This window comes from Rattus rattus, chromosome 14 (assembly GCF_011064425.1).
Source record: "Rattus rattus isolate New Zealand chromosome 14, Rrattus_CSIRO_v1, whole genome shotgun sequence".
In the NCBI taxonomy this organism is placed as follows: domain Eukaryota; kingdom Metazoa; phylum Chordata; class Mammalia; order Rodentia; family Muridae; genus Rattus; species Rattus rattus.
Genome location: NC_046167.1, coordinates 41363383 through 41380338, shown reverse-complemented (window position 1 = coordinate 41380338; position 16956 = coordinate 41363383). Strand labels below are relative to the sequence as shown.

Below are 16956 nucleotides of genomic sequence, written 5' to 3'. Positions count from 1 at the left end.
ACCCAGGGCCTTGCGCTTGCTAGGCAAGCGCTCTACCACTGTGCTAAATCCCCAACCCTTACTTAGATTTTAAAAAAAAAAAAAAAAAAAAAAAAAAATGAAGGATTTTGCTTATACATATGTATATATGTAAACCACTTCTGTGCCTGGTATCTGTGAAGATCATAAAATGGAATCAGATTTCAATACTGAGAACCAAACCAGGGTCTTGTACATCAATTCTTTTTTTTTTTTTTGGTTCTTTTTTTCGGAGCTGGGGACCGAACCCAGGGCCTTGCGCTTCCTAGGCAAGCGCTCTACCACTGAGCTAAATCCCAACCCCATACATCAATTCTTAACTGCTGCATCATCTCTCCAGCTCAGTTTGAGGGCTGTTTATCCTATTCAAAATAGGACTTTTTACAGTTGAAATCTTAAGTACTCATGAACCCACTACCATGAAAAGCAAACACCAGCTCTTGGCTGCTTTCTCTTGGTCATCTTCCCACACACTCAAGTAATGGCAACCCCTTTGTTCATAAACTTAACTGATATCTTTTTCACTCAACATTAAATTTCACCTCCTATGAAAATATCTATTTGTGTGGTGTGCACGTGCTCTCCGTTACATACCATGATGCATATGTAGAGGTAAGAGGACAAGCATTTATACATCTGTAGAAGCTAATCCTGCACTGGGAAAGCCACCTGGGATATTTCCTAAGAAGCAGATGAAGAGTTGGGACGTAGTTCATTTGTTAGGACACATTTACTAATGGCCTTCAGCCATGAGAGCCCAATGCTAGACTAGGAATGAGTATATTTTAATGTGTACGTAGCTAAACAATCTAATATTCTGAGGACATACAGAAGCAAAGACCTAAACTCCTGAGACTTTTTCTCAGCCTCACTGTAGCAGGAAATCTAGAATCATTCTATCTAGGGTAGACATTAGAATGAAGTTGTTTTCTAGGTGTACATCTAGAGTTGTTTTTCTGAAGGAGCTTCACAGCCTTTGCATGTGACTGTGGTCACAAGATGGTTGTGGAACACTTAGGATGTCTTTCATTGTTGAGTACTTTGAACAGTGTACAATAAGGACTAAAGTTGCAGAGGTGTGATGCTTCCCATCAGGAGCTGTGTTGATTAGATTAGGACCTTTACCCAAAAACAACTTTCATGAACAACCCATAAATATACTTTAGTGTGGCTGTTCAAAGATTCAGCCCATAGAGGCTGGAACTCCCTGTTGCAAGGCCCTAAGTGTCTCTCTTCCTTCAACAGTCCTCGGTAACACGGGGACACCTAATTTTCTGCAGCACATGGTGACATCACCCACAAACTTGGGCTGGTTGTTTTTCTGGGAAGCATGTTTGAGAACTCTGATCTATTCCACTCAGGGCTGCATTATTTCAGAGACAATTTAAAAACACTCAGCTCAGCTTGTGGCTTCTCCCTGCAAATCCCAGCACCCAAAGGACCAAGTTGGGAAGATCACACCAAGTGTGAAGCCAGTGTAGGTTCCAAGAGATTCTGTCTCAAGAACAAAACCTCACACTAGTAATAACCCACACAGGCCTGAAAATATTTCTCAGTGAAATTAGGAGATCAGTCAACACAATAGGTATAGGCCAGGCACAAGGCAAAGTAGCTTCTGAGCATTAGTGACCGGGTGCTGGCTATTACGTCAGAGATTATGGCCCCACACTGAAAAATCAATAGCCACTACCACCACCTCTTACCCAAGACCCAAAATAGAACAGCAATACAAACATACCTATTCACTTTATTTTTAAACGTAGTGTTGGAATTGAGTCATGCTAGGGGAACTGAGTGCTTGTGAGAAAATGCCAAGAAAACAAGACGAGTCTTGTAACCTCAGTTTCTTCAAAAAACATGGACTTAGAATGTTTCCATATTCCTCCCAGGTTTAGAGATTATTCATTACAACTGGTTATTATTATCTGTTTAAATGCCTGTATAGGAAAAGGATGTTTCTTGCCACGTATGGCTTGTCCTTAAGATTGTACTCAATGTAAACCTTCCTAAACCCTTAAAATTATAAATTGTCTGATGCTCAAAATAAAGTTGGTTATTGCAGTGAGACGTTAGTCCACCTCATTTTTAGGCTCCATTCTCCCAGCTTGAAGCACCAACTGGAGTAGTAAACAAAGAAAGACACGTCCCAAAAGGAAGCAGGGATAAGAACCATGGTAGGGCTTGCTCAGGGATTTTAGCTTCTGGCTCCGAAGACCATGGACTGGAGTTGCCCCTAATGGCACCCCGCCCCCAAAAGGATACAGTGAGGGCCTGGAACACTACCTCAACACCTCCAGCTGGCAAACACTCCAGGGATAAGCTTAGATAATATGCACTTAAAACCAAGATAGACCTTTTAACAGAATGAAGGGAGCAAAGAGTCACTGAGGCAGACACACTGGTTAAAATTTGTCACTACATAGGCAGGGACATTTTTCACTATCAATGTAAAAATAATTGTAACCCAGAGACACTGGTTAAAATTTATGCCACTACATAGGTAGGGTCATTTTTCACTAATAATGTCAAGTACTTGTAACCCAAACTAGGCCATATTTACAGGGTTAGTAAACTAAGTTCATGAAAGAAAAACTAAAAGGGGTGTATGTCATTTCAACAGTCTGATTCCATCCTGGGTTCCTAGAAAGGAGACATGGTCCAGAAACACCTCTCTTCTCTACTGTCATAGTAAAATTGACCAAAAAGCATCTTGGGGAGGAAAGGGTTTATTTGGATCCACTTCCACATCACAGTTCATTATTGAGTGGTATCAGGCAGGCGCTCAGGGCTGGAACCTGGAGGCAGGAACTGAAGGATTACGAGAGGACCACTGCTTATTGGATTGCTTTTTAATAGCTCAGGACCAAGATGCAGTCTTGGCCCTCTCTGGACCACTGCTTGTACTGACCCTGAGGAAACACTTCCCAGAAGATTTCACCTCAATAGTGCAGGCCTTTTACATCTGTATTCCTCTCAACACTCTTATTTTCCAAACCAAAGTTACAAATACTTCCATAATCTTTTCCAAAACATGGTTAGGTCTATCATAGCAATAGCTCATGAATCTGGTACCAATTTTTTAAGTTGTTTCTCTATTGCTATGTAAGCACTAACCAAAGCACCTTGGGAGGAAAGGTTTTATTTGGCTTCTACTTCCATACTGTGAGCCACACTGAGAGAAGCCAGGCCAGGAATCTGGAAAGTGGTTCTCCAAACTCAAATCCTATCCATATTATGTACTTCAGTAACGTGTGAAACAAAAACAAAAAGTGTGAAACACAAGAGGAGAAATCTGGTTTTTATTTCTGGGAAATAGCAATACTTTTTGTTACATCTCACAATCTGCAAGGGAAGGGAAAGTGAGTAGAGATCGTGGATGGACATCTTGTCTCTCACTGTAGGGCATGGAAGGTAAGGACACCCCGCTGGATAGACAGGAATCAACAAGACAACAAGATCCCTTGTGCCTGGGGCAGGACTACAGGCAACAGCACTTGTGGTCTAAGTTCACTTCCTCAAGGAGAGGTCTCCATGGAATGACCATGATTCCCAACATGGCCAGAAAACCCATCAATCCCACTCATAGGGCAGATGATCAAAGGAGCCGCACTCTTCCCTCCCGAGTAACTTAGGCTGAAGTAGGGCCGGACTGGCCCACAGAAGGTAGCATGAGAGAAAGTAAAGGTATGGCATCTCTCTGTCACATTGTAGAAGGAAACCTCACCAGCATCATAGTCCAAGAAAATCCCTACCCTCTGGAGAGGGGTCCGCAGGGGGAGTGCAGTCATCGGGGATGTAAGAGCCCAATATTCTTTCCCATACCACAATGACACTGCCCAGAATCCATTCTGGGGGGCTGAGGTCACCCCACCTTTTCTGCACACTGAGTCTTCACAGACACCTATGGTCCACTTGGCTTTATCGCCCACCTCTACCTCCCAGTAATGTCTCCCAGCGATGAAACACGGAGAGCCCAAGACACAGGGAAACAGATTGAACCGCTCAGGGTTGTCTGGAAGATCCTGCTGGAGGTAACTGTACCGTACTTGCCGAAGATTATCTGAAAGAATCAGGCTGGGATAGGCTGTGTCTGGGTCCAGGGTCACGTCAACTGTAGAAGCAAAGGGGGAAGTCAGCTGAAAGCCAGAACTCACTCAAGACCACCTGCCATTTCACCTACTTCCCCAGAACACAGTGAGAGATGCCCACCAAAGGTGATCATTATATGATCAAACACAGTCAACTGCATATTTAAAAAATTACTGTTGGAACCAAGCATGGTGACACACATGGGAGAGTGAGGTAGGACTATCTTCTGGGGTTCCAGACCAGCCTATGTTGCATGGCCAGTGTTATATAGCAAATGGCCAGTGTTATATAGCAAGAACCTGTCTCAGAACTTAAAAAGTTATTTAGATTAGCTAATGGCCTCTGTGTAGATAACAGTGAAAGTAATAGTTTTATTCCCCATTCCTTTTCTTGCGTCTAAGGCTCAATCTCCTTCATAGACGACATTTAAAGCTTCCTCATGTATGTCTAATTCCTGAATTTGAAAGCTTAATATTACCTTTCAAATCATGCTTGTATTTCTTCTGAGATTTTGCCTTGAACATCTACTCTACTCAAGCTTTCCCTTTAATCTTTTGAGATAGAATCTATGCAAATTAACTACATAGCAAAAACTGGCCTTAACCTGCTGATATCCCTGCCTCTGGTCCCCACAACTGGGCTCTGGCTGTATATCTGTACATATGCAACTAAAGGATTCAAACTGAGGCAGTCTCAAAGGACATATAATAGTACTTAGGCTCACAGGGCTTTTAATCCACTCTTCAACATGGTTTGTCTTCTAGCACCTACCTGAGTATAATTGAGCCTCTCTCAACTCTGAAAGACAAGAAAGAAAAGTTACTGACTGTGTGTCTTTCTAGGAAACATGTTAAGTAAATGCAATTTGGTTAAACAAACAAACAAACAAAAAACCAAAACAAACAAAAAAACCCCCACAAAGCACTGGAATCCACTAGTATTTCGGAACACCTGTGTCAACTGGGTACTGATTTCTTCATTTGACACTATGACTCCATATCTGCTTATCTGCCCAGGAATTCTTTCTCTTTTAAAAAGATAGTCTTACTATGTAACTCAGGCTGCCCTGAAACTCACTATATGGCCTGGGCTGGCTTTGAACTCATGGCCGTCATCGCTGATCAGCTGTAAAGTACTAGGTTTACAAGCATGCACTTCTATGCTTTGCACATGCAAGGATTTTTAGGGTTGGGGGTTTGGGAACCTTGGCTATACAGATAACATGTGTGAACTTTGTAAAACATGGTATCAGACCGAGCCAAGTTCAAGAATTCCACCCTCCAGAGAGCCACTGAATTCTGCAAAGGCAAAAAGTTCAAATGCATGACATATATATATATATATATAACTCTTATCTTGTACGAACCATCTTTGCTGTAGAGGCTGGGTGGCTCAAATGACACCCACTGCCATCATTAATTTATGTGGGATTTCTAGCTGGCCAAGGATTTCACATAAGTCTTTGAAGTGGCAAAGGAAGAGGAAGAGAAACAAGAATCAGATCAAAGAAAGCCACTTCCGGTTACTAGCCAATGACCTAAATGTAGCTGAGGAGTATGGATATGACGCCACACCTGAAGGTCTGAGCCAGAAGACCACTAAGTAAAGGCTAGACTGGGCTTTACATTATGACTGTCTCAACCAAACCCAAGCTAGAGCAACCATGTCTCAAGTAGGGAAGCATATGTTTGTGTGTGGCATCACAAATCTCATTGCACACATAGTCTGTTCTCTCCTTACACCTTTATGTAGGTTCCAAGTATCAGACTCAGGTCGTCAGGTTTGCCCAGTGAGTGACTTCACATACTGAGCCATCTTGCTGACCCCCCTGGACTCTATATATTCAGCTTCTTTCCAAGACATTTGAAATATCAAGAGCTCAGTAAATAAGTAAATTTACCTTGGATCTTCTCCATATCTGACTGCATTTTTTCTAAAAGCAAAAAAAGAGATTCGGTTTATATTTCTCTAACTGGTTGGAAAATGCATCAGATGACAATGATAGCCACACATCCAGAATATAATAAACCCATTTCCTTTCCTCATATTACCTGTGAACTGTTTTAGACTTTCTGTCAAAAACAGACATTTTTGGGCAAAAATATGGATTTTCTCTTGTAGATCTGGAGGTGTGATCCAGGGCTCAGGGATCCTGATTCTTTCAGCCCTAAAATAAAAACAAATATATAGATACTGACAATACAGCCTCCCCCTCAACAATGTTTTGAGGACCAGGGGGGCCAGGTCCCAGCTAATCGTCCAATACAAGTAGGCAGTCTTTACAATTAGCTTCCACTAACTTTTACGACTTTCCTCTACACACACACACACACACACACACACACACACACACACACACACACACACACAAAAATTCTTTAAATCTGCATAGACCTTATTGACAGTTTAGCTGTCAAAAGTTTTCTTGGTCTAAACGATGACTACATTTTGGCACAATGGGAAGAAATCAGTCTTTGAAAAGATTACTTGACACCATACCAGCCACAGAACTATTTAACTACACATTTCTTATAAAAAATTTTATTATGCTTAAGTCTCTTGTCAATGAAACTTTTGACCTCAGAACTCATAGAGCCAAACCTATTTTTTTTTTTTTTAAATTTTAATGGGTGATGGTGGTATATGCCTTTAATCCCAGCACTCAGCAGGCTAGCCTGGTCTACAGAGTGATGATGTGTACGTGCCTACATGTGTGCCTTATACTTGAATGCCTATCTAGAAAAGGAATCCCTTGGACCTGGAATTATAGGTAACTTACAGTTAGGTGGTGTGAAACAAACTCCAGTAGCAAGAGCTCTTAACTGCTAAGCTATATTTCTGTGGTCCCCAAGCCTAATCTTTACAAATTTCTAGGGTTTGAGATAGTGACCCCCTTGTAAGGTTGATGGCTTGCCATCTGAGCTCTGCATCAAAATCCAGAAAATAGAGTGGGGGATATGGATTAGTTGTAGAGTGCATTCCTGGCTTGTGAATGGCCCTGCATTAAATACCTAGTACTGAAGAAGAGGAAAAACAAAGACAGGACAAAACTGGTCATGACAGGCTCATGTCTGTAATTTCAGTGTAAAAGACCAGGGCAGGAGGATCAGAATCGAAGACCAGCCTGTCAGAAAAAAAAGCTTGTCTCAAGACAAAACATCCACATCTAGCACACACAGGTCTTACTTTCCTGGGCACATGACTGGGAATGTTACAACTTCCAGTTCCTCTCCAACCCAGTAGCTATGAGGACCAGTTATCTGCATACATGTCCCAGCCAACACAAACTACTTCCCTTTGTAGTGTTTTAATTTTCTTCCAAACCCAGCTCCCTCAGCATTAGTCTCCCCCCTGTAGGTACTCTCACATTAAACACCATCTTTCCGAAGCCCGAATATCTAACTTGCAGCTGTATCTAAATTGTCTCACATTCTAGCCTGCTCCAAATTTTTCCTTTCTGGTTTGACCTCTCTTTCCTCTCTTCCTTTCATTTCTGATGCTGACAATCAAACCCTAGCCCTTTAATGGGAAACGCATGTCACACCACTGAACTATGCTCACATTCCATTAGATGGCACAGTAGAGAAGTGACTACAGCTGGAATCCATATGACCCATTGACAATTTAACACCAAGCTGGTCATGCCTTAGGCTGTATATGCCCTATTACAGAGTAAGGTAACAAAGTGGGAAAGACTCTAGCACCCTCACGAGTGAACTCTCACACCCAGCACCAAATTGTCAAAAAGTTCCAAAGTGTGTTTTTGTTTTGTTTTATTTTGTTTTCGAGACAGGGTTTAGGGTTTCTCTGTAGCCCTGGCTATTCTGAAGCTCACTACATAGACCAGGCTAGTCCCAACCTCTAGAGAGATCTGCCTGCCTCTGCCTCCTAAGCGATGAACTAAAGGTGTCCTTCATTAGGCTCAATCATGTTATAAAGTTCCACTGAGGAGCTAAGTTTCCTTTAGTTGTCTGAAGGATAGACTCCATTCGGGTACAGACTCAGTCAGCCATCTACTTCCCAGGCTAGTCTCCAATGGGGACTTACAGATATGAGCTCAGACAGTCTTAGTTTACATCATAAGGGCAGAAAACTGTACCTGCTCAGAGTGTCTCCAATGTCCTACAAGAAAGAGAAAAGGGAAACCATGAGATGATATGAGAAATTTGAGCTTTCTTCCTAGTGTTCACTGAAAACCCAGCCATCTTGGGGACTCTACAGACAAGATCAATTAGGACATAATTCAACCTCAAGGACCTAGAAATCAGGCAGAGGAAGTAAGGATTTACTAACTCAGGCATTCATTCTACTCTTGGGCCTCAGATACCTGTCTGTGCAGTGTACTTAGAGCAAAGTGAGTTAACCACAAATATACATACAGAACAGCCACGCTTGCAACAAACTCCTGTTTACTCTTTCTCCGTTTACTACCCTTAATGTTGTACGTGCCTAATTTTCAATTTCCTTCTCTTTCCTGCCCCCTCCTATCTCTTTGTCTTATAATTTTGTTTCATCTGCAAAACTGGCTCATACATGTACTCTCCAACCTCTTTTCCTCTACAAAGTCTCAATTATCATTTTAAAATTTTATTTTGTGTGTGTGTGTGTGTGTGTGTGTGTGTGTGTGTGTGTGTGTGTGTGTGTGTGTTGTCTGCACAGAGAGCTTAGAACAACTCAGTGGATCTCCTGGAGTTAGGTGTAGGCAGCTATAGCCAGCTCATCCGAGTGCTAAGAACTGACTTCATGTCTCCTAGAAGAGCAGGAAACACTCAACAATTGAGCTATAGTTCTAGTCCCACACTTATTTTCTATTTTGCTTTTTCCCACTAAGCCATGCATATTAGAAGCCACTCACTAGTTTACAGGTCCTCTTGAGACAGAACATCACTATACCATTACTATGTTTAGCCCTGGCTGGCCTGAAACTGGCTATGCAAACCAGGCTAGACTCAATACCGCATTGATTCCCCTACCTCTGCCTATAGAACGCTGGCACTATGGGTATGCAGCACAACTTCAGGCCTCTACTAGTTACCTTTCTTTTTTATATTCAGTGGGGAGAGTGTTTATCTGACTAAATCAATCTTTCAGGTTTGATTGAAGTTAGATTGTTTGCAATCACAGACAATAACACGAGTGCGCGTGCGCACACAGACATAATGTTGAAGCAATAATTTTGCTATGTATTTTCATACTTAGTCTGACAACTCTGATTCCCACCAGCAGATCTAATGACCTCCAGAATGCTTTGCTCTTCTGATATGGGACACAGTGTAGTTTTAGTTGGCGTACCCTCCTTTTGTAAATGCTGGTGTATTGCTTACATTCATGGGCCAATTTTATGTTTCTGCAGCTTGTCTCTTTTGTGAGTTTTGTGAGTTATCTCACAGATTATTCTTTTTTCTTCCTTAGACAAGGTCTAATGTGGCCCAATAAGGCTTAAACCCCTGATCCTCCTACCTCTACTTTCCAAGTGACAGGGCTACTCTGTAGCCTAGGTTGGCCTTGAACTCATAGCAATTCAGAGTCAGCCTCATAAATGTTGGAGAGATGAGCATGAGCCACACACCAGGTCCTCCCTCCTGATGCTGTCACTACCTAACTCAAGTGGTTAAAAGTTCCAATGAAGTTTTAAACAGCGAGCAACAGCTTGCAACTTTATCACTTGGGAAATTAGGTAGAAGCTAAGTTCAAGGCCAACCTGGCTTATGTGAGACTATCTCACAAAACTGAGAAATTAAACACAGGTAGGTAGTGTACATTTTGCCTTTTTTCTGACCTTTGTGCAGTTTGCTTTCCCAAAGACTTGGATAGCCAGACTTTTTCTCCTGATTGAATCTTTGTACACTCCAACCATCCAGCTCCAATTCCATGATTCACATAGCAATAAATTTTTCTCACATCTCTAAGTCTTCTCCATCATCACCTGACTCTGTCACCATCCTCCAATCGGTTCTCTACCCTGACTCCCCATCACCATCTTCCAACAGGTCCTCTGCCCTGACACTTTCCATCCACTCCACCTGGTTAACTTTCAACTCTAACATGGTTCCTTTGACTGTTTTACATAAAGTCACCAAAGGTGACCACAGTTTTAAATCAAATGGTTTTGGCTCTGATATTGTTTAGCATCAACCACATCAAGACTGTCATCTACTCCTAGCACCCTGGTCTTCTGACTCACAGGTCAACAGTCCCCTTTTCAAACCCTCCCTTCCTTCTCTCTCTAGCAATAAAACAGTGACACTTATTGAGACCTAAGTCATCTCCTCTTATCTTGTTAAAACAGGCTAGTAAACTTTTTCTTAAAGAATTAGCTAATAAACAGTTTAGGCTTCATAATACACACATACACACACTCACTCACTACTGCTGATGTAGTGGAAAAGCAGTAATGGATGTTATGTGTATGAATGAGTATGATTATGTATGATAAAAACATATAGACACCTATTCTCAGTTTCATACAATTCCACCTTGATGAAAAACATTCTCCTCACCTTTCCCAAACATCTTAAAATAATAAAAACCTACTTAGGTCCAAGCAGCAGCAGAAATTAATGGCAGGCCATAATTTGCTCAGTACTGTGGTGCCTCACCATCCCTCCAAATGGCAATTATTAACATGTGTGATAACCGTTTACTTATTGTCTGAACTTCACACTAAAACACAATAAAAGAAAGCTCATTCACTGATCACTTAATTCCTGTGCCCACCATAGTACTTAAACATGGAAGATAAGACAGGAAGGCAGGCAAGCAGTAGCTCTTACCCTGGGAGAGCATTTGGCTTCCCTCAGTTATGCTAGCACAGGTGATTTATATTCAGGCTAACTGTACCTGTTGTCCACACAATGTCTTTGGCTGTTGTTAAAACGCGCGTATACAGTAAAATTACTGGATGATGAAAGGGTTTTGAATGACATGTGGCTCAAATGTTTTATTATACATAATCTATTCTGAGTAAATAAGATTAATGAGACCCTAAGACTGTAGAGGGAAGTGCAGGAAAGGCCCAAGGACTAGGTTTTTCTTTGCCTTTTCCATGACGAAATACAACTGAAGAACTGAGTTGTGTCAACCACAACTTCTAGTATACAGGTTTTCCTTCCAAAATGCTTAACACTTTAGCAGTTAAAAGGGACACGGGGGGGCCGCCCTGGAGAGATGGCTCAGTGGTTAAGAGCACTGACTGCTCTTCCAGAGGTCCTGAGTTCAATTCCCAGCAACCACATGGTGGCTCACAACCATCTGTAAAGAGATCCGATGCCCTCTTCTAGTGTGTCTGAAGACAGCTACAGTGTATTCACATACATAAAATAAATATTTAAAAAAAAAAGGAATCACGAATGTTGCCTGACAAGGTAAAAGCTGCCCTGCAGCGCTCTCCTGGTTACCTGCAAGAGCTCCCTCGTGGGCTGCTGCTGCTTCTCTTCCAGTTGGGCAATCAGGCCACTGAGGTGGGAGATGTTGCAGGAGAACTGAGTGATGGCACCATTGATGCTATTATAGATGGCCAAGTCTAGCTCCTCAAGGCGAGCCAACAGGCGATACTCATGTTCCTTCAAAGAGTGATACAGCTGCTCAAACTCCCAAACAATTTTTTCCCTCTCCATCTGGGTCAGGCTCTGTAAATGACAAGCAAAGGTAAGAATAGGAAAGGCTCACTGCTAGAATCCTTCAAAATAACCCCCATGACTTAACCCAAAGATCTCACCATTTCAAGTTACATGAAAACAGACACTACGCTCACCCACTCACTTTCCAGTCTACACAGACACGTGCTGACCACGGACTGAATTACTTCAAATCTTAATTAATAAACAGTCTCTAATCTTAAGGGACTCAGTCAAATCAGGGTCAGGTTCATCCACGGATGGGTAAAGACACTGAAACTCAACTGTCTTCCTAAAGTCCATGTTTGCACAGGTCTTGCAGAATGCCATGTAAGCATGAACTAGACAGTCTGTCTGGGCTGAGCAAATGGCACAGGCAATAAAGTGGGAAGAAAAGGCATTGTTCTACATGACTGGAGCCCATGAACATCTTGCCTGGCAGGCGGAGTCATGAAACAATCACAGTGAAATGGCAGGGTTAGGTGTGCACTCTGTGGACATGACCTGGTATGATCGAGCAAGCACAAGTTTCCTGGATGTGTTTACTTGGTCTCAGTAAGTAATCCATGCCCTGATTTTTTAGGGGGTGCTTATGGGTTCCTCTCCATACAATGTTTCTATTGGTTTGTCTATCTTTCCTACATTTCTAATTCCTCCATGCCTGTATTCCTAGCACTTGGAAGGCAGACAAGGCAAGACTGGAACTTCAGGATCACTCTTAACTATATAATGAACTTAAGATCAACTGGGGCTATCTAAGACATCCTAAAAAACCTAGAGTTCTAAGATTATAAACCAAGTGTGGCAGTGCATACTATAATTCCAGCACTTGGGGGGACTAAGGCAGGAATATGGAGAGTTCAAGACCATCCTGGACTGCATAGTGAAACTATTTCTGAATAAACAAATGGTCAGCAAAATGGCTCTAGAGCAGTCAAGAAAGATTTTACTTGAATCCAGCCAAAATCCACTCATTTATGTATTAGACATGGCTGTTTTCGAGATGCAATGACTGAGGTGTTGTGATTCAGCTTGTGTAAATTAACAAAGCTAAAAATACTTATTACTGGCCACTTTCAGAAAGTTTGCTAAAATCTGACTTGAATTCAACTGTTCCAAGGGCCCCTTATACCTCTTTTAACCTGGATAAGTCTTTCAAAGGTATAAAGTATACAATATAACCTTAGACAAAATTAAGGCTAAAGATCAATTTACTGAGTATATCCAAAGCAGTGTGACTGACACACTGGCACAAGTATTTCTCTCTGGATAATCCTCCCAAAGCTGATATGATACATTGTATGTTTAAGTTTAGTCTACACAAGATCATTGAGAAGTTTCTTCATCCTGTTTTCAAGCAAGAGGTGTCAAGATCGCACTCACTCAGAGACAGGATGGAGCTAAATGATAGGAATGACAGACACCAAGGGGAAATGCTCTGCTTAGAAGTTTTCATTACACCCTTGCCAAGGCTATCCTGATGCAATGCCTCTCTGCAGGCTGGAGATCTGGACCCTTACCAAGAGCTCAGCTCGTGCCTGCTCCCCCTGTGCCCTCCGTCTCTTCTTCAAGTCTTTCACTCTTCTTAGGTGGTCCAGCCGATTCTGGATTTGCTCCTGAAGAAAGTAAATAGTCAGCCAATTCAGAATTTTGCAGATCTCAGCATCAAAATAGCTACTCTGCTTATGACACGGGAACCCAAACTACAGATGCCAAGGCCGGGCTGGACTCTGTCCTCAGACCACAGTGCCATTCCTGGGAAGAGCCCAAAGCACAGGGTCCAGCACAACTGTTTTAGAAATTTGTTAAACTCAAGCCACCTACCAGTTCCTAGAAGCATTCTGCACAGGTTATGAGACATCTGGGTAAAGAGGCTCAAAAGGTAAGCTATTCCTCAGACGAATACAGAAAAAAAATGATTTATTTTCCTCATGCACAGAACTGGTAAGCATTACTAAATTACAACTTTATTTCCAGTGAGTGAAATGATACAGCTTTGTAAACGTGACTGACATTTGGATGAACTCACATTTAAACAAATCTAACTGTTGGTACATATCCCTGCAGTCCTCAAAACAGACTCATTATCACTTGAGAGTTACTTTATATGTAACATTTTCGAATTACTGTGTAGCTGTGCCAGTGTTTATTCAACAAAGGCCTCTTCAGGTCCTGTGAGTTCACTTCCTCTTCATAAGTTATCTCCCGAGTCTGAGAGTGGCTAAATGATTTACTCAAGCAGTAAAGAGCTCTGTTCATTTCCATTAAGTTCTAAAACAGGTTACAGGGAAGCGCTGGGGGCTTAGATTAAGTGATAGGCATCGGTCGATGTGAATTCAGCCAGCCAACAGGGGCTGTCTGGTTTGATATCCTGGGCCAGAGCAAGTTCGAGGTGTTCAAGGCCTATGGAAGTGGACATGGCTCCATGTGCATCTCCTTTGTCAAGGGAGGGTCTCCTCGCGCCGTCCCAGCTGCGGCACGCGTTGAGGCAGTTAACAGGGGGCGCTCGGAGAAGGGGTGGGGGTGGGGACGCCTCTGGCCTCGCCAGCTACAGGTTCTCCTTCCGAGTCTGAGCGCGGAGGCTCCGCAGCCGACAGGGAGGAAATGACGGCGGTGGGCCCCACGTCCGGCTCGCCATTTTCTCGGCGGCAAACCAGGAAGCCCCCGGCTCTCCTCTTTGTCCGCCGGCCCGGCCCTACCTTGAAGCCTTCCACAGCCTCCTCCAGCGGCAGCACGCTGTGGCCACGGTGCTCGCGCGAGCGGTCGCACACCACGCAGATGGGCATCTGGTCCTGCTCGCAGTACAGCTTCAGAGGCTCGCGGTGCTTCTCGCACACGCCCATCTCGCCGTCCGGCCCCGACGGCCGCTCGGTGCGCAGTTGCTTCACCAGCTGGGTCACGTTGGCCAGATGCCGGTTGGGCCGCATGTGGCGCTGCGGGAAGGTCTCCCGGCACTGCGGGCACGACACGTTAGTCTCCGCGGCACCCCAGCAGCGGGCCAGGCACGCGCAACAGATGTTGTGGCCGCAGTCGAGCATCATGGGTTCCACAAAGTATTGAAGACACACGGGGCAGGTGGTCTCCTGCTGCAGGGACTCGGCCACGCTCCCTGAGGCCATGGCGCGAGCCGGCTGGGCCGCAGGGCATGAGCCCGGAGCCGAGCTCTGGCAGAGCCCGGCGCTCTCTCTCGGCTTCTCAGCTCCGGAGCGGGGTGGGGCCTCCGGCGCGGGGATCCTAGACGCGCGCGGAGCTCTGGGGCGGCCAGACCCGTCCCCGCACAGCTGCACCTCACGGACAGCGCGGGAAGGCCTGGGCCCCAGGGCCCGGCTGAGAGCCGAGCAGAGGGGTGTCGGGAACCGGGCGCTGCAGGATGGCTCACCGGGCAACGTGGCCGCGTCGGAAGGGATCCCAGGGCCGCGCAGACTCCTAAGGGCCGAGCGGAAGAGGTGGACCGGGGGCGGGGCCTGGCTTCCCGCGCCGCTCTCCTCCGGGGCGGGAAGGCGGGTTTCCTCGGCGCAGTCCTGGAGCCCCGGTACCCAGCCCGGGAGTCGGTGGTGGTTGCCCTGTGCAGTGGGAGCAGGGTGCCCCTGGCAGTGGGGTCGGGATACTCTAGGCTTTGGTGGATCCGTAGTCCTTTGCCGGGTGTCTTCTTAGTGCCTAGGCCTTGGCTCCTTTAAAAGCAAGGTGGCTTTGCATAAGTGCCGGAAAACTGGGCTGAGAGCTAAGCCCCTCCCAGTGTGTGAAGCACTCTGAAACACACCCAACTCCAGGCGATAACAATCGCCAGAAAAAGCTTTTATTATCAGCAACTTTTCTCAGTGGCAGAAATGGAGAAGCCCACTTCTACTTCCACTCTAAAGTAAGTTTGTTTATCGTTCCGAGCCTCATTTTCTTCTCGTGTGAAATGGGGGATTGATAGAATCCAGACCAGAGTGCTCACCAGACCCTGATACCTACTGAAGTCCTTCCCCTTCTCTCTAGCCTTACGGCTACTAGGGAGCTGCCTCACCGAGAGCCCGCTTGTGAGTCCCTAACTTCTTAACAGGCTCCTCAGGTGCCCAGTTTCTCACTTCCTCAAGTGAAGTAGCCAGACCAGACATATCAAAGAGCTACTTGATGACACACTTCTTCCCTACCACCTGCTGAGGAACCAGCCTGGCCGCGGGTTCCTATGAGACCCTAGAAGAAACGACCCTGATTCTGCCACGTGGGCTTCATTCTCGAACACTCCCCAACCCCCACCTCCCCCTGGCGCCTGTGGCGCGGCCAGAAATTCTGATTGTCCACCGCCTATCCGCCTATGGCGCTAATAAAGTTCTTACTCCCAGCAGTCTGTTTCAGTGTCTTCCTTGAGCCCCCATACACTGTTGCTTTCAGGAATTTTCCCCGTCCGTGAGTTAAACTTTTTAAAACACAGCTTGAGCCATAAAGATTTTTATCCATTAGTTTAAATCAAGTGTCCAGTGCATTGAACGGCATTGAGTAGAACCTAAAACTTGCTTGTTTCTGCCCAATTGAGAATTCTGCGACGACCCGAGGAGGAGGTCTTGTAGGCTAGCTTCTTATCACAGAATAGATTTGCAGTTCTGTGCCCTGTCACTTCTGCCGTGGCCTTTCCTACTCTCCTTTGGGATTGACTCAGTGTCTGCCCTTGTGTTTAAGCAAAAGGGAATTTCTGTATCCAGAGCATCACTTCATTGGATTCTGCTCGGTTCTTTCCCTTGGGACAAGAAATCCGAGGCACTAACAAGTCTTGCTCACCCAAGCCTCCAGTCTCCTATCTGCCCTTTTGAAACTCCAGGCTCAAATAATTCAGCACACTTCCAGTAAAAGGTAGAATGCTTGTCCTAGGCCACACCATAGTCTGTCTAGTCTGGTTCAAAACTGAAGTTGGAATTGAAAGTTCTACTCTCACTCCAGAAGGAAGAAGTACGTTTTGCAAGCTGGTGTGTAACTATGAAATGCAGATGGTTGATATGTGTTCTTAGGTCAGCAGTGCAGCTCTGGCGTTTAGCCTTGTCATCCAGGGCTCATGCTGCCTCTGCTTTCCTAACCTTGAGGCAGATGGCCTGGACAAACCGTTGGTAAGGTGAAGGAAGTAGAGGAAAGGGAAGCTTCCCTTCCCCTCCGTGATTGCTACTGGCCCTCTCCTTTCTCAAGTGATGACTATTTTCTCTTCATTCACTTCATTCGGTAGGCTTGTTGTACTGAGCTTTGTTGCTTAGTCGCCTAC

General features: G+C 44.7%; 1 protein-coding gene across 1 annotated transcript; it reads right to left on the bottom strand.

The window, feature by feature from the left end:
* Nucleotides 1–3290: 3290 nt before the first annotated feature.
* Trim27 (tripartite motif containing 27) lies at nucleotides 3291–15136 on the bottom strand. Its single transcript, XM_032884575.1, has 8 exons — nucleotides 14423–15136; nucleotides 13244–13339; nucleotides 11505–11735; nucleotides 8207–8229; nucleotides 6159–6274; nucleotides 6008–6040; nucleotides 4879–4905; nucleotides 3291–4129 (listed from the first exon to the last, which is right to left on the bottom strand). Exons 1-8 carry the CDS (start codon nucleotides 14840–14842, stop codon nucleotides 3534–3536), a joined length of 1542 nt encoding a protein of 513 aa, XP_032740466.1. The 5' UTR covers nucleotides 14843–15136; the 3' UTR covers nucleotides 3291–3533.
* Between the last annotated feature and the right edge of the window lie 1820 nt (nucleotides 15137–16956).

What these genes read in the sequence shown, in the direction of transcription:
- Trim27 (XM_032884575.1), bottom strand. Translation starts at nt 14,842, where the DNA reads ATGGCCTCAGGGAGCGTGGCCGAGTCCCTGCAGCAGGAGACCACCTGC. An exon ending in AAGTCTAAAACAGTTCACAG is followed by an intron (nt 6,041 to 6,158) that starts GTAATATGAGGA and finishes TTTTGCTTTTAG; the next exon opens with AAAAAATGCAGTCAGATATG. An exon ending in AGAGGCTCAATTATACTCAG is followed by an intron (nt 4,130 to 4,878) that starts GTAGGTGCTAGA and finishes TTGCTTCTACAG; the next exon opens with TTGACGTGACCCTGGACCCA.